The 16,059-nt window shown below is 41.8% G+C and overlaps 1 protein-coding gene across 6 annotated transcripts in view; it reads right to left on the bottom strand.

The window, feature by feature from the left end:
* Positions 1-16,059, bottom strand: part of STON2 (stonin 2) — a 144,699-nt gene that overhangs the window by 43,436 nt on the left and 85,204 nt on the right. The window contains exon 1 of one of the 6 annotated variants that reach the window (XM_067728815.1): positions 11,966-12,107. The exons of the other annotated variants lie outside the window; for them this stretch is intronic. Coding sequence (XP_067584916.1) covers positions 11,966-12,077 — 112 coding nt within the window. The 5' untranslated portion in view covers positions 12,078-12,107. Of the gene's footprint in view, positions 1-11,965; positions 12,108-16,059 lie in introns of those variants that run through there. 6 annotated transcript variants of the gene reach the window in all.

Genomic DNA, 16,059 nt, shown 5'->3' with positions numbered 1-16,059 from the left:
TGGAAATGGAAGCATTTTGTTGGAACTCCAGTGCCATTTCTGTATCTATCAAGTCTGAAGTACCTGCAGGAATTGTTTTCCCTTTAAAATTCCACTGGCTAGATCATAGTAGCAAAGAGTCTGATGCTTACTTCCTCATTACAAGGAACAGGCTAGTTTCAGAAGATGGACACTTTCTGCCTTTTGGTTACTCTGGGATCTACCTATGGTTTCACCAGCTTTTCTAAGCAGGAAAAAGTACAACCCCCCTCATATGCCACTCCCCCACTATGGAATCTTACTTTTAATAGCCCTAATTCTTCACCCCTCTCAGTATCCATGTCCTTTGCCACATGACTTTACAGTTTCTCCCTGCAAACATATATTTCCCTGACCTTTGACAATGGTCTTGGCCACGTGACTTGCTTTGGCCAACAGGATGTTAACAGATTAATGACACAACCAGAGGACTGAAATGAGTTTGCTCATTGTGGCTTGTGCTCTTGTATCTCTGCCATCAACCATGACAAGAACATGCCCAAGCTAACAGCTGGTCCCAGGGGGAGGATGAGGGACATGTGGAGTAAAGCCATCCCCGAGTAAGTCCAGTCAAGACCAGCTGATTCTCCCCACCCCAACCTACAGTCATGGGGGTTAATAAAAGCATATTATGGGATGCCACTGAGATTTTGTGGTTGCTTGTAACTCAGCATTAGTGTATTGACAACTAACTGATACATCCACCATAGCAAAAATTAATCTGTAATTTATTAATTAAAACACTGTTTGCTTTTTTTTTGCTTTGTTTTCTTAACACATAACAAGAAACGGATCTCTGATTTTTGCCCCCATTACACGACAAGGTCCTCAAAGCAGGGTCCTATGACATCCCTAATGCCCAAGATTTATTCATGGAGTCCATACCATGTTCTAAATCCCAGGAGATGCAATGATGAACGATACACAATTCCAGCCACCATCAGTCTGCACCTGTGACTTTTTTCCGATCTAAGACCAGGTCAATGTGCTTTAGCTCAAAGGTGATTATAAAGTTTACTTATGCAGCTGGAAGTACACCAAGTCAGTAGTGAACTCTGAACCACTTGAGTGTTCTTTGCCTAAGTACAGGTGAACTGGAATCATAACCTCTTTCAGTAATGGAAGGAATTGACAAGACCATTGGATTATTGGTTTTCAATCTTAGCCAATCACCAGAGCGTTCTAAATTATAGATTCCTGGTTCCCATCTATAGATATTTAGTTGAATACTCTGGCGCAAGGCCCAGGTGTCTGTGTTGTTAAAAAGGTCTCAAAGTAATGCCGATAATGATAAGCACTGGGACCCCACCCATGCACCCACCTAATAGAACCTCTCCATCCAATGACTGAATCTCTTATGTTGAGTTGCACTAAGCATTTGTGATGACATTAAAAGACCCAAAAGTGACCACAGAGGGACTATTTCCAGATGACCACATGTATCCATTACTTACTGTTAGCATGATAACCCATTCCAGAACTCAGTAGCTTGAAACAATAAGCACTAATTATTGCTCAAGAGTCTATGGAGCTGGATCAGTTTGTCTGATCTCTGCTGGATCCACTCATGTGTCTAAGGTCAGATAGCTGGTCTAGGACTGCTTCACTCACATGTCTGGTAGAAGACCACTATCAGCTGGGGTGACAAGGGTCTTAGCCCCACAGAAAGCGAGTCCAGGAGTTGTCCCTATGGTGACTAGACTGGATTCCAAGGGAGCAAGCAAAGGTATACAAGGCCATTTAAGGCCTAGGCTGGGCTGAGGTGGCTAGTGCACCACAGCTAGCCGGGAGGGAGGCCAGGAAAAAGTCTGGACCTGCCTAAGAGGCAAGAGACCACTGTTTTGGGGTGCACGAGGACAGGGGATTCAGAGCACTGCCTAAGTGAGTTCCAGAGAAGGGCACGAGCTGCGGCTATCAGCTCGGACGCCAGAGACGGCTATGAGACACTAAGGCTGCTGCTGAAGCCACCTAGAACCCTGTGTGCAAGCACAGGTCACTCTCCACACCGCCCCTCCCAGGAGCCTGTGCAGCCTGCCACTGCCAGGTCCCGTGATCCAGGCACAACTTCCCCGGGAGAACACACGGTGTGCCTCAGGCTGTTGCAATGTCATGTTGGCCTCTGCAGCCGCAGGCTCACCCCGCATCCGTACCCCTCCCTCCCCCTGGCCTGAATGAGCCAGAGCCCCCGAATCAGCTGCTACTTTAACTCCGTCCTGTCTGAGCAAAGAACAGGCACCATCAGGTGACCTACACGCAGAGGCAGGGCCAAATCCACAGCTGAACCCCAGGAGTTGTGCGAACAAAGAAGAGAAAGGGAAATTTCCCCCAGCAGCCTCAGGAGCAGTGGATTAAATCTCCACAATCAACTTGATATACCCAGCATCTGTGGAATACCTGAATAGACAACAAATCATCCCAAAATTGAGGCAGTGAACTTTGGGAGCAACTGTAGACTTGGGGTTTGCTGTCTGCATCTAATTTATTTCTGGTCTTATGTTTCTCTTAGTTTAGTATTTAGAGGATATTATCATTGGTAACTTTGTTTATTAATTTGGTTGCTCTCTTCCCTTTTTTTATATATATAGATATATATTATTTTTTGCTTTTTCTCTTTTTGTGAGTGTGTATGTGTATGCTTCTTTGTGTGAATTTGTCTGTATAGCTTTGCCTTTACCATTTGTCTTAGGGTTCTGTCTGCCCATTTTTTGTTTCCTTATTTTAGTATAGTTTTTAGCACTTGTTATCATTGGTGGATTTATTTTTTGGTTTGGTTGCTCTCTTCTTTCTTTCTTTTCTTTTTTAAATTACTTTTCTAAAAATTTTTTATTTTAATAATTTTATTTTATTTTATTTTTTTCCTCCCGTTTCTTCTGAGCCATGTGGCTGACAGGATTTTTGTGCTCCAGCCAGGTGTCAGGCCTGTGCCTCTCAGATGGCAGAGCCAAGTTCAGGGCATTGGTCCACCAGAGACCTCCCAGCTCCACGTAACATCAAATGGCGAAAGCTCTCCCAGAGATCTCCATCTCAACGCTAAGACCCAGCTCCACTCAATCACCAGCAAGCTAGAGTGCGGGACACCCTACGCCAAACAACTAGCAAGACAGGAACACAACCCCACCCATTAGCAGAGAGGCTGCCTAATATCATAATAAGATCACAGACACCCCAAAACACACCACTGGATGTGGTGCTGCCTACCAGGAACACAAGATCCAGCCTCATCCACCAGAACACAGGCACCACTCCCCTCCACCAGGAAGCCTACACAACCCACTGAACCAACCTCACCCACTGGGGGCAGACACCAAAAATAACGCGAACTACGAACCTGCAGCCTGTGAAAAGGAGACCCCAAACACAGTAAGTTAAGCAAAATGAGAAGACAGAGAAACACACAGCAGATGAAGGAGCAAGGTAAAAACCCACCAGACCTAACAAATGAAGAGGAAACAGGCAGTCTACCTGAAAAAGAATTCAGAGTAATGATAGTAAAGATGATCCAAAATCTTGGAAATAGAATAGAGAAAATGCAAGAAATGTTTAACAAGGGCCTAGAAGAACTAAAGAGAAAACAAACAATGATGAACAACACAATAAATGAATTAAGACTTCTCTAGAAGAAATCAATAGGAGAATAACAGATAAGTGACCTGGAAGATATAATAGTGGAAATAACTACCGCACAGCCGAATAAAGAAAAAAGAATGAAAAGAATTGAGGACAGTCTCAGAGACCTCTGGGACAACATTAAACACACCAACATTCGAATTATAGTGGTCCCAGAAGAAGAAGAGAAAAAGAAACGGACTGTGAAAATATTTGAAGACATTATAGTTGAAAACTTCCCTAATATGGGAAAGGAAAGGAAAGGAAAGGAAAGGAAATAGTCAATCAAGTCCAGGAAGCGCACAGAGTCCCATACAGGATAAATCCAAGGAGAAACATGCCAAGACACATATTAACGTTAACAGCTGATCTTTCAGCAGAAACTGTGCAAGCCAGAAGGGAGTGGCAGGACATATTTAAAGTGATGAAAGGGAAAAACCTACAACCAAGATTACTCTACCCAGCAAGGATCTCATTCAGATTCAATGGAGAAATTAAAACCTTTACAGACAAGCAAAAGCGAAGGGAATTCAGCACCACCAAGCCAGCTTTACAGCAAATGCTATATGAACTTCTCTAGGCAGGAAACACAAGAGAAGGAAAAGATCTACAATAACCAACCCAAAACAATTAAGAAAATGGTAATAGGAACATGCATATCAATAGCTACCTTAAATGTAAATGGCTTAAATGCTCCAACCAAAAGACATAGACTGGCTGAATGGATATAAAAACAAGACCCATACATATGCTGTCTACAGAGACCCACTTCAGACCTAGGGACACATACAGACTGAAAGTGAGGGGATGGAAAAAGATATTCCATGCAAATGAAAATCAAAAGAAAGCTGGAGTAGCAATTCTCATATCAGACAAAATAGACTTTAAAATAAAGACTATTTCAAGAGACAAAAGAAGGACACTACATAATGATCAAGGAATCAATCCAAGAGGAACATATAACAATTGTAAATATTTATGCACCCAACATAGGAGCACCTCAATACGTAAGGCAAATGCTAACAGCCATAAAAGGGGAAATGGACAGTAACAAAATCATAGTAGGGGACGTTAACAACCCACTTTCTTCAATGGACAGATCATCCAAAATGAAAATAAATAAGAAAACACAAGCTTTAAATGATACATTAAACAAAATGGACTTAATGGATATTAACAGGGCATTCCATCCAAAATCAACAGAATACACTTTCCTCTCAAGTGCTCATGGAACATTCTCCAGGATAGATCATATCTTGTGTCACAAATCAAGCCTTGGTAAACTTAAGAAAACTGAAATCATATCAAGTATCTTTTCCAACCACAACGCTACAAGACTAGATATCAATTACAGGAAAAAATCTGTAAAAAATACAAACACATGGAGGCTAAACAATACACTACTAAATAACCAAGAGATCACTGAAGAAATCAAAGAGGAAATCAAAAAATATCTAAAACAAATGACAATGAAAACACGATGACCCAAAACTTATGGGATGCAGCAAAAGCAGTTCTAAGAGGGACGTTTATAGTAATACAACCCTACCTCAAGAAACACGAAACAGGGCTTCCCTGGTGGCGCAGTGGTTGAGAGTCCGCCTGCCGATGCAGGGGACACGGGTTCGTGCCCCGGCCCGGGAAGATCCCACATGCTGTGGAGCGGCTGGGCCCATGAGCCATGGCCGCTGAGCCTGCGCGTCCGGAGCCTGTGCTCCGCAACGGGAGAGGCCACAGCAGTGAGAGGCCGCATACTGCAAAAAGAAAAAAAAAAAAGAAACAAGAAACATCACAAATAAACAACGTAACCTTACAGCTAAAGCAATTAGAGAAAGAACAACAAAAAAGCCCCAAAGTTACCAGAAGGAAAGAAATAATAAAGATCAGATCAGAAATAAATGAAAAAGAAATGAAGGAAACAATAGCAAAGATCAATAAAACTAAAAGCTGGTTCTTTGAGAAGATAAACAAAATTGATAAACCATTAGCCAGACCATCAAGGAAAAAAGGGAGAAGACTCAAATCAATAGAATTAGAAATGAAAAAGGAAAAGCAACAACTGACACTGCAGAAATACAAACGATCATGAGAGATTACTACAAGCAACTATATGCCAATAAAATGGACAACCTGGAAGAAATGGACAAATTCTTAGAAAAGCACAACCTTCCGAGACTGAATCAGGAAGAAACAGAATATATGAACAGACCAATCACAAGCACTGAAATTGAGACTGTGATTAAAAATCTTCCAACCAACAAAAGCCCAGGACCAGATGGCATCAACGACGAATTCTATCAAACATTTAGAGAAGAGCTAACACCTATCCTTCTGAAACTCTTCCAAAATATAACACAGGAAGGAACACTCCCAAACTCATTCTATGAGGCCACCATCACGCTGATACCAAAACCAGAAAAAGATGTCACAAAGAAAGAAAACTACAGGCCAATATCACCAATGAACATAGATGCAAAAATCCTCAACAAAATACTAGCAAACAGAATCCAACAGCACATTAAAAAGATCATACACCATGATCAAGTGGGGTTTATCCCAAGAATGCAACGATTCTTCAATATATGCACATGAATCAATGTGATAAACCATATTAAAAAACTGAAGGAGAAAAACCATATGGTCATCTCAATAGATGCAGTAAAAGCTCTCAACAAAATTCAACAACCATTTATGATAAAAACCCTCCAGAAAGTAGGCATAGAGGGAACTTACCTCAACATAATAAAGGCCATATATGACAAACCCACAGCCAACATCATTCTCAATGGCAAAAAACTGAAACCATTTCCTTTAACATCAGGAACAAGACAAGGTTGTCCTCTCTCACCACTTTTATTCACCATAGTTTTGAAAGTTTTAGCCACAGCAACCAGAGAAGAAAAACAAATAAAAGGAATCCAAATCAGAAAACAAGAAGAAAAGCTGTCACTGTTTGCAGATGATATGATACTATACATAGAAAATCCTAAAGATGCTACCAGAAAACTACTAGAGCTGATCAATGCACTTGGTAAAGCAGCAGGATACAAAATTAATGCACAGAAATCTCTTGCATTCCTATACACTAATGATGAAAAGTCTGAAAGAAATTTAGGAAACATTCCCATTTACTAATGCAACAAAAAGAATAAAATACCTAGGAATAAACCTACCTAGGGAGACAAAAGACCTGTATGCAGAAAACTAGAAGACACTGATGAAAGAAATTAAAGATGATACAAACAGATGGAGACATATACCATGTTCTTGGATTGGAAGAATCAACATTGTGAAAATGACTACACTACCCAAAGCAATCTACAGATTCAATGCAATCCCTATCAAACTACCAATGGCATTTTTCACAGAACTAGAACAAAAAATTTCACAATTTGTATGGAAACAGAAAAGACCCCGAATATCCAAAGCTATCTTGAGAAAGAAAAACGGAGCTGGAGGAACCGGGCTCCCAGACTTCAGACTATACTACAAAGCTACAGTAATCAAGACAGTATGGTACTGGCACAAAAACAGAAATATAGATCAATGGAACAGGATAGAAAGCCCAGAGATAAACCCACACACATATGGTCACCTTATTTTTGATAAAGGAGGCAAGAATATACAATGGAGAAAAGACAGTCTCTTCAATAAGTGGTGTTGGGAAAACTGGACAGCTACATGTAAAAGAATGAAATTAGAACACTCCCTAACACCATACACAAAAATAAACTCAAAATGGATTAAAGACCTAAATGAAAGGCCAGACACTATAAAATTCTTAGAGGAAAACAGAGGCAGAACACTCTATGACATAAATCACAGCAAGATCCTTTTTGACCCACCTCCTAGAGAAATGGAAATAAAAACAAAAAAAAATGTGACTTAATGAAACTTAAAAGATTTTGTACAGCAAAGGAAACCATAAACAAGACAAAAAGACAACCCTCAGAATGGGAGAAAATATTTGCAACTGAAGCAACTGACAAAGGATTAATCTCCAAAATTTACAAGCAGCTCATGCAGCTCAATAACAAAAAAACAAACAACCCAATCCAAAAATGGGCAGAAGACCTAAATAGACATTTCTCCAAAGAAGATATGCAGACTGCCAACAAACACATGAAAAAATGCTCAACATCATTAATCATTACAGAAATGCAAATGAAAACTACAATGAGGCAGGAGCTCACACCAGTCAGAATGGCCATCATCAAAAACCCTACAAACAATAAATGCTGGAGAGGGTGTGGAGAAAAGGGAACCCTCTTGCACTGTTGGTGGGAATGTAAATTGATACAGCCACTATGGAGAACAGTATGGAGGTTCCTTAAAAAACTAAAAATAGAACTAGCACACAACCCAGCAATCCCACTCCTGGGCATATACTCTGAGAAAACCATAATTCAGAAAGAGTCATGTACCACAATGTTCACTGCAGCTCTATTTATAATAGCTAGGACATGGAAGCAACCTAAGTGTCCACTGACAGATGATTGGATAAAGAAGATGTGGCACATATATACAATGGAATATTACTCAGCCATAAAAAGAAATGAAATTGAGTTATTTGTAGTGAGGTGGATGGACCTAGAGTCTGTCATACAGAGTGAAGTAAGTCAGAGAGAGAAAAACAAATACCCTATGCTAACATATTATATATATGGAATCTAAAAAAAAATGGTTCTGTAGAACAGAGGGGCAGGACAGGAACGAAGACGCAGACATAGTGTATGGACTTGTGGACACGGGAAGGGGGAAGGGTAAGCTGGGACTAAGTGAGAGAGTGGCATGGCCATATATACACTACCAAACGTAAAATAGCTAGTGGGAAGCCGCTGCATAGCACAGGGAGATCAGCTGGGTGCTTTGTGATCACCTAGAGGGGTGGGATAGGGCGGGTGGGAGGCAGGGAGATGCAAGAGGGAAGAGATATAGGGACATATTTGTATGTATAACTAACTGATTCACTTTGTTATAAAGCGGAAACTAACACACCATGGTAAAGCAATTATACTCTAATAAAGATGTTTTTAAAAAAAAAAAAAAACACCTAGGCTGGGGACCAGTACACAAGCACACCTTTACTTCTGCACATTCTATTGGCCAAAGTAAGTTATGAGGCCAAGCACAGATTCAAGGGCTGGGGAAACAGACTCCACTTCTTGGTAAGAGAAGCTACAAAATCACATCACAAGGGTCTAGATTCAAAGAGGGAAATAATTGGGGCCATTTTTTCAATCAATTTACTATACAACCTAGTGGAAGAAAAATATCGGCTCCAGCCAAATGTGATTTCTACGTGTGGGCCAAAGTTTTCACCCTAAGCTCACAAAGTTATAAAATTCTCAGGTTGGCATTTCATCTGATATTCCTCATTTCTACTCCTGCCTGGGCGCGCGCGCACACACACACACACACACACACACACACACACATCTTAATCCTCACGATCTTGGTCTCAAACTAAAGCAAAAGAAATCTATTAGCACATTTTATTTTATCCTTTGATGTTTTTAAAGATGATGCTAGATGACACGCCACCCTTACGAGGATTTGTTTTAGGGCAGGTCTCTCTGTGATGTCTCTTCCGGGCTGAGGATATGCCTACAGATGAAAGGTGACTGAATGATTACCAGGGCTACATCCTCCAAGGGACCCCAAACCATTAACACGAGGAGAAGCAACGCAGAAGAAATATGACAGAAAAAAGATAACACAAAAGTAGCAAATAGTCTTGAGGAGCAGGAAGCTGGAGCTCACTGAAGATTACAGGCTGAGGCTAATTATATTTTTGCCACCAGCTGCTGGCAAAGCCCTCTTCGTTCCACTTCCCTACTTCATCACCCTTGCCCTGACTGTGACTGTTGAGGAAATGCACTAAACTACAGTGGCTGAATCCACAACTATCTTCCTTGCCCCAGGCCCTAAGATGTATGCAGTCTGGCTGGGATGTAGCAGCAGCTATTATAGCATCCCTACTAAGGTGCTGCTTTCTGTGTTTTGGGAAAATCACCATGACCTTTTGGTTAACTCCCCTTGAATTCTCTAAATACCTACTTGTGAGGTCTGGGACAGCAGGAGGTGGTAGAGAAAAGAGCTGCAGAAACCAGAAAACACAGGCTGGCAGAGAAGTGGCCAGGGCTGGGTAGTGCCTGAAGGCTCTTTAGAGAGTGTAGGAGAAAGCAGACTCTGCTCAAATGCAAAGCTGTCTCAAGTGCACGGTTTGGTTCCCGTTTAATACAGCCAGTTTTCCCTCTGCTTGGTAGGTTCACTGCTTCAAAGACTAAGAAACAGGAGTGGATGAAAAACACAAGGAAATAAAAAGAAATGATAAATTTACCATAAAGATGCCTCAGAAAAGCCAGGTTCAAGAAGATACTGCACTTATTTTAGTTTATGTAGAAATTCCAGGAAGTTCTGAAAACATTTAGAACAGGCCCTCTATAGGAAGAAATGTTGCCTACACTCTTCAGAACTTTATTCTCTTCCTAAGCACTGGATCTGGGAGAGGAGAAGGTTTGGCAAGAATGGCGATGTTTTTATACTGTAATGCTTAGGATCCAAAGCGCAAGTGCCTGTGAGACCCAGAGTGGCTATCAGTACTGTTAACTCCACAGGTGGCCTGAAGCTGCGTCTGTTTGTTTTTCAATCATCACTGAAAAGAGTCACAAATTGAAACCCTGCATCTCTAGGTAAAATCATCATGAGGGTTCCCACCCCCATCTCTTGCTCACTTGGCAACAAAATAAGTGGCGTTCCTGGACGTCTTCTAATGAGCTGGCTGATTGGGCCACAGTCAATCTATGCTTTTGATTCACTAGCCAAGGGGAATCCAGAGCTGTAAGAAAGCAAACTACTGGCATTATCACCACAGGAACAGTGATAATGACAATGATGAAGAATTACTGATTTCTGCTCAGCAAAAGCCACCCTGTACTTTCCTGAAACTTAGAAGAGAGGTATGCTATCTAAGAAGGGGACAGTCACCCTGCCTGTGCCCCTTCCCACTTCAATACACACATACCACGACTTCAGACCCTCTGGGTACAGTACTTTTCAGGGCTATTGTTTACTGCTGCTCTAAAAACCTAGACATGTGAAGTACAGGTTGCTCCTTATAGAGAATCCTTCAGTTGCCTGCAGAGCAGTGCCAAGAAAGAACCTGGGCTGCCTCTGCAGATACCTGGGCACTGGCCAAACTTGCACATGTGTCTTGTAAGTGCCTCCAGTCTGGGCAATTTCTGTTACAGCTTCCCAGGCCGTGCTCCTACAAAATCGCTTAGTGCATCATCTTCACTCTCTAATGACCATGAAATTCCTCATGGCTGTTAAAAAATAGGGCCGTCTCAAATATACAGTACTATACTGGTATAGTAGCAAATTCACGTGACACATACACAAATGCTGTCTTTCCTGTGACATTTTTCTTGAAATCTCCTTAGATATTAAAGTTTGGGTGAGGCCAGGACCCAGAGGCAACAGTTTTATTCCTTCACATGCCAGTGCAATCAACGGCTTGTGTTTAGAATAAATATTTGAGACTCAGAAGCCTGTTAACAATGCAGCGCTTGATTGCTCTGAATTACTCTCACCCACAGCAATCAGGGGAGAAGTCCTTGGCACCAGCTCCATGCAAAAAACCTGCTTCCCAGCCTCCTCCATCTGCCTTCTGACTCTCTCTTCAAAGAATTCTCCACACACCACACAAAGGTCTCAGTTTTCTCCGTTAAATGCCACATGAATCCCACATTGAACATCTGACTTCTTTCTTCCCAGAGCACCACAGATTTAATTCAATACTTCCATGTTCCTGTATATTTAATGGAACCAACTTATCTTTTAACTCTTTGACTCAAACCCTTCTGCTGGTATCTTTCATTGGACACTGAAAATAGGGTTTTCTGTTGACTAGTTTTAGTTTTGAGACAAAATGTCATCTTGGTCTATTTTAAAGCTATGGTAACAATTAAGCTACTTTTCAATTAGTCAGAGGTGCCCATGTATTAAAATGCTCACAATTCTTACCACTTTTCCTTCTCCAAAACCCATTTGGTAAGCAATGTAATTTTTTTTCCTATGGGGCTAAAGGGTAAACTATACTAACCAGAGGTAATTAGAAGGTTAAATTTTGCTCAAGGCCAGGCTATCAGATTACAAGTTCTAATAAACCCCGCTGGGAGAAGAGGTGCCTTTGTCTTGGGACCACTGAGAACTAGCCAATCAACAAAACAAAACGCCTTCAATTCTATCAGAAACTCTCCCATCTAAACACAATGGAAAAGGAAAGCCAACACCAAAGCAAATAAAATGAAGTGGTTCCACTGCTGGCAGCCCTTACCCTGAGGGGCAAAAAACCCCTGTGGACCCTGGCCGGGGCTCTGGCTCCTCCTGGGGTGGGGGAAGGGTGGCGAGGGGTCCAGGACTTGGGTGCAGGTAGAGGTATGCTCCATGCATGCTTGAACAGGACTCGCGGCCTGCCTGCCTGCCTGCCTGCCTGCCACTCAGTTCTCCAGTCTGGGTGGGAAGGGCCAAGATGGAAAAAAAAAAATGCGCAGGTTACTCACTGGCCTTCCCAGGCGGGGCACACCCAGGAGGAGAGAGAGGCCAGGCGCAGATAGGCAGATTCTTCAGAGATCTTGCTTCCGATTCCTTTTGTTAATACTTCCTGAACTTTCAACTCAATCTGCACAAGCGTGGGTACTTTGGGGAGGCAAATAACACTTGGGAAATTAGATTCCAAGAGCTCAATGCAAAAGGTTACTTTGAAAAGGCCATGCTTTCCTGCACATACTTTTACATTTAACCCTGAAATTTGTTTCCACTGTTTTTGAGCATTAATCCTGGCACAGAAAATGAGAGTAACAGGCAACCTTGGTGCTGGGCCTGGAATGACCCGGAGCAGGCAAACCCAGATGCGATTTAGAGAATGAATTTTTCTATCAGGCACATTCTTGAAATAGGTATCTGAAAATCAAGATTTTAGAAATGGAGTCACATTGAAAATGCAAGAACTTGTTGCCTGAGAGCCTGGCCTTTGATAAATCCTGAAATGAAGCCTTTCATAAATGGAGGGAATCCTTCAGTAATTTGTTTTGGTAAATGTGGGTGTTCATGAACAAAGGCACAGCAGTATTACAATAGAAGGAGATAGAGAGATGGAGAAGGGTGAGGAGAACTAACACCTATTAGAACCAGGTACTTATCTCATTTATTCCTGAAAACATCCTCAGGAATTCCTCTTCCTCTTTCACAGGTGAGCACGCTGAGACCCAGAGGTTAGGTAACCTAGCTAGAGCTCAGGCAGCTAGTGAATGGAAAACCCAGGATTTGGACCCAGGTGTGTCTGAATCTAAGACCCAGCATCATCCCACTGGACCACCAGGCACCTCTCCCACCATTCCTGAAGAAATACTCACCTTTCTTCTACTCGCAGTTGACAGAAGGCTAAGTCACCTTTTCTTAAATTTTTATACCATTTCCAAAACTGCTGTGCCATGAAATGTAATTCTGCAGGATACTAATAGGTGTAATAAAGATGAAAAAAAAAATGTGCTGTGCAGGTTTCTTTACTGTAGCTCCTCACAACCTTTAATATGCTAATATATATATTATGAATCTCCTAGCTCCAGACTTAGAGTGTCATGTTTCCTTTCCCAAAGGTTGTCTACTTGGGACAAGGAGATCTTCTGGGTTTGGGAAACACTTACAGAAATGGGTTACTGTTGGACTCTTCTCCCCCTTTGCTCTACTCTGAATGTTGATGTCCTCCCAAAACTCCCATGCTGGAACCCAGTTCCCACTGTGATGGCGTTAGGAGGTGGGGCCTTTGGAACATGATTAAGTAATGAGGGTGGAGCTCTCATGAATGGTATTAGTGCTCTTATAAAGGAGCCCTTCCACCACGTGAGGATACAACAAGGAGGACCCTTACCTGATCTCAGACTTCCAGCCCCCAGAATTATGAGAAATAACTTATTTCTGTTGTTTATATAATAAGTCACCCAGTCTGTGGTATTTTGTTATAGCAGCCTGAACAGACTAACACACCTTCCTTTTTCTTTTTTTTTAAAAATTTTTTAAACATAAAAAACTCATGACAATTTCAAATAGTATATAAGGATATAAAATAAAAAATAAAAATCTACCTATTCTAGCAATCATTCCCATTCCCCAGGGGTAACCACTGTTAAGAATTTTTTATGTACCCGCTTCAGAAATGTTTGTGTTTGTAAAGCATATATGAATACCCTTTTAAAAATAACACAACTGGGATTAAAGTATAACCAGGGTGTGTTATTTGGCACTTTTTTTTTTAACTTAATAATGTATTTGGGATTTTCCATATCAGCATATAGAATTGCTACTAGCAAGTCAGAGTCAAAAAAAGTAAAAGGTAGATCTATAATATAGGATTACTGCTTTACTAAAGGGTCCCCTACGTGGGTCACAGGATGCTTGGTGACTCAGTGTCAGAATGCCTGGATTCCCTTCCCAGCTCTGTCTAACCCCACACTTGACCCTTGTGTACAGGATGGAGAGGACCCCTAGACCTAAGCCACACTACCAGCCATTGTGAGGATCAACAACGATGATGACAATGACACCACAGCAACCACTCGAGCATATTTTTTGTACATATTAATTCGATGAAGCCTTACTTGCAACAATCCTTTGAAGATGTGCTATTATTATCCCCATTTTCAGATTGAGTGAGCCATCTCAGAGTGCACACCCAGCACTCTGAGTGCACAGTAAGTGCCTGAAGTTCTATCAACAAAGTAAACATGATGTCAGCAACCCCAATCTTTGCCACGATATATTCCTCAAAGTAGCACTAGAAAGTGGGGGCCATTTTCCCTTAGGATAATGTATTGATAATTGGGGGTTCTGTTCCAACACCTGACCTTGGCTTCCTATAAATTCCAGACATAATAAGATCTTGTAAAACAGAGATACAAATCTCATTTAAAATAGCAGAATGATGTTCCATGCCTCAGAGTTTTTGAGAGATTAGTCCCTACAACCCTTCCTTTTTACTGATTAATGAAATAACATCCAGAAAATGTGTGGGTCACTTCTGGGCACATACCCTGTTACATTGTCTCAGTCATGAAACAATTTTTAAATGTGCACACATTTGAACCCCATATGACTACACAAGGGACTCCAACATATTCTATACGTACATCGTATCACAGAATATATTGTATCACAAACCTGACATAATATTAGTACACAAGTTAGAACAAGCATTAAACATTTAATTAGAAATAGCTTTTCCTGCCTCCTTAGAATTTAAAAGGTCATCTGAGAAATGATTTGACTGACTCATTTCTCTTAGAAAAACTGTCTAGGGAAAAAGGGAATCAATACCTTCTTACCCTCTCAATACATTTTCCTAAAAAAGCCAGAGACCTTCCACATCAGTCCACCAGGTTTTTTCCCCCTAACATAGTTGCAGAACACCTCTATAGTTTGGGAAATCACGCAGGGTCTTAGCTTGGTTTGGGGTGCCCATGCTTTGACCTGGTCCTCCTGCCAATCTCTCTCTCTCTTTTTGCTCCCCATCCTTCTTCCCCAGCAAGGAAAGCCTTGAAGGTGAGGTAAGTCACAGAGGGGCCAACTGAGAGAAGGGAGGAAGAGGAGAGACTCGCATTCCCTTAATGTGGTTACAGTTGACTGCATGCTATGCATTTCACCCTAAGGGTTAAAAAAAAAAAAAAAGGACGGAGGATCTAACTCCTTCCCTCTTCCGCTTTGACTCCCACCCCCAGTGCTAGAAGATAGATTTCAGCACAGCACCTAGAAGATGGTAGGAGCTTATTCAAGTGGGGGGTATTTGTCCCCTCTCCTGCCCTCTAATTTAGCATAACCTTCATGTCCAGTGCATTGTTTCTTACTCTCAATTATATTCAGCAACGACTGTCCATCCAGAAAGAAGTCAGGTAGCGCAGCCCTGCTCCGACAAAGGCACACGTTTAAAAGAAATGCTTGCTTTGGCTGCTGTGAGATCAGGAGTAAGGAAGGAACAGCAGTGCTTAACGGCATCCGAGACAGGGCTGGGGTGCCAGCTCCGCTACGTATGTTCTGGTCAACTCACAGGTCGGAACTCCAGCTTCCTGGTCTCTCGAGTGACGATAATATCATCTACCTCACTGGCTGTGATTGACGATTAACTGAAAGAAGTATGTGAAACATTCTTTAAAGGGCAGAGTTCCAGGTAACAGCATGAATATCAGTAGTGACCATCACTGCTCTCAGCTCTAAATGTGCTGGCGGTAGAGCATGACAATTGCTTTAAAAGAGGAACTAAGTTGTTTCTGCTGTTCCTGATCACCCAGCCCATAGCCTACTCAGCTGCTGTTCCCAGAGCAGGTCCATCAGAATACTAACTAGTAGGTGAACACAATTCCAGTAGAAAATGGACCAGCT

Source organism: Pseudorca crassidens, chromosome 1, assembly GCF_039906515.1.
Source record: "Pseudorca crassidens isolate mPseCra1 chromosome 1, mPseCra1.hap1, whole genome shotgun sequence".
NCBI classification, from domain to species: domain Eukaryota; kingdom Metazoa; phylum Chordata; class Mammalia; order Artiodactyla; family Delphinidae; genus Pseudorca; species Pseudorca crassidens.
The sequence above is the reverse complement of the archived record's forward strand: the minus strand, read 5'-3'. Positions and strand labels throughout refer to the sequence as shown.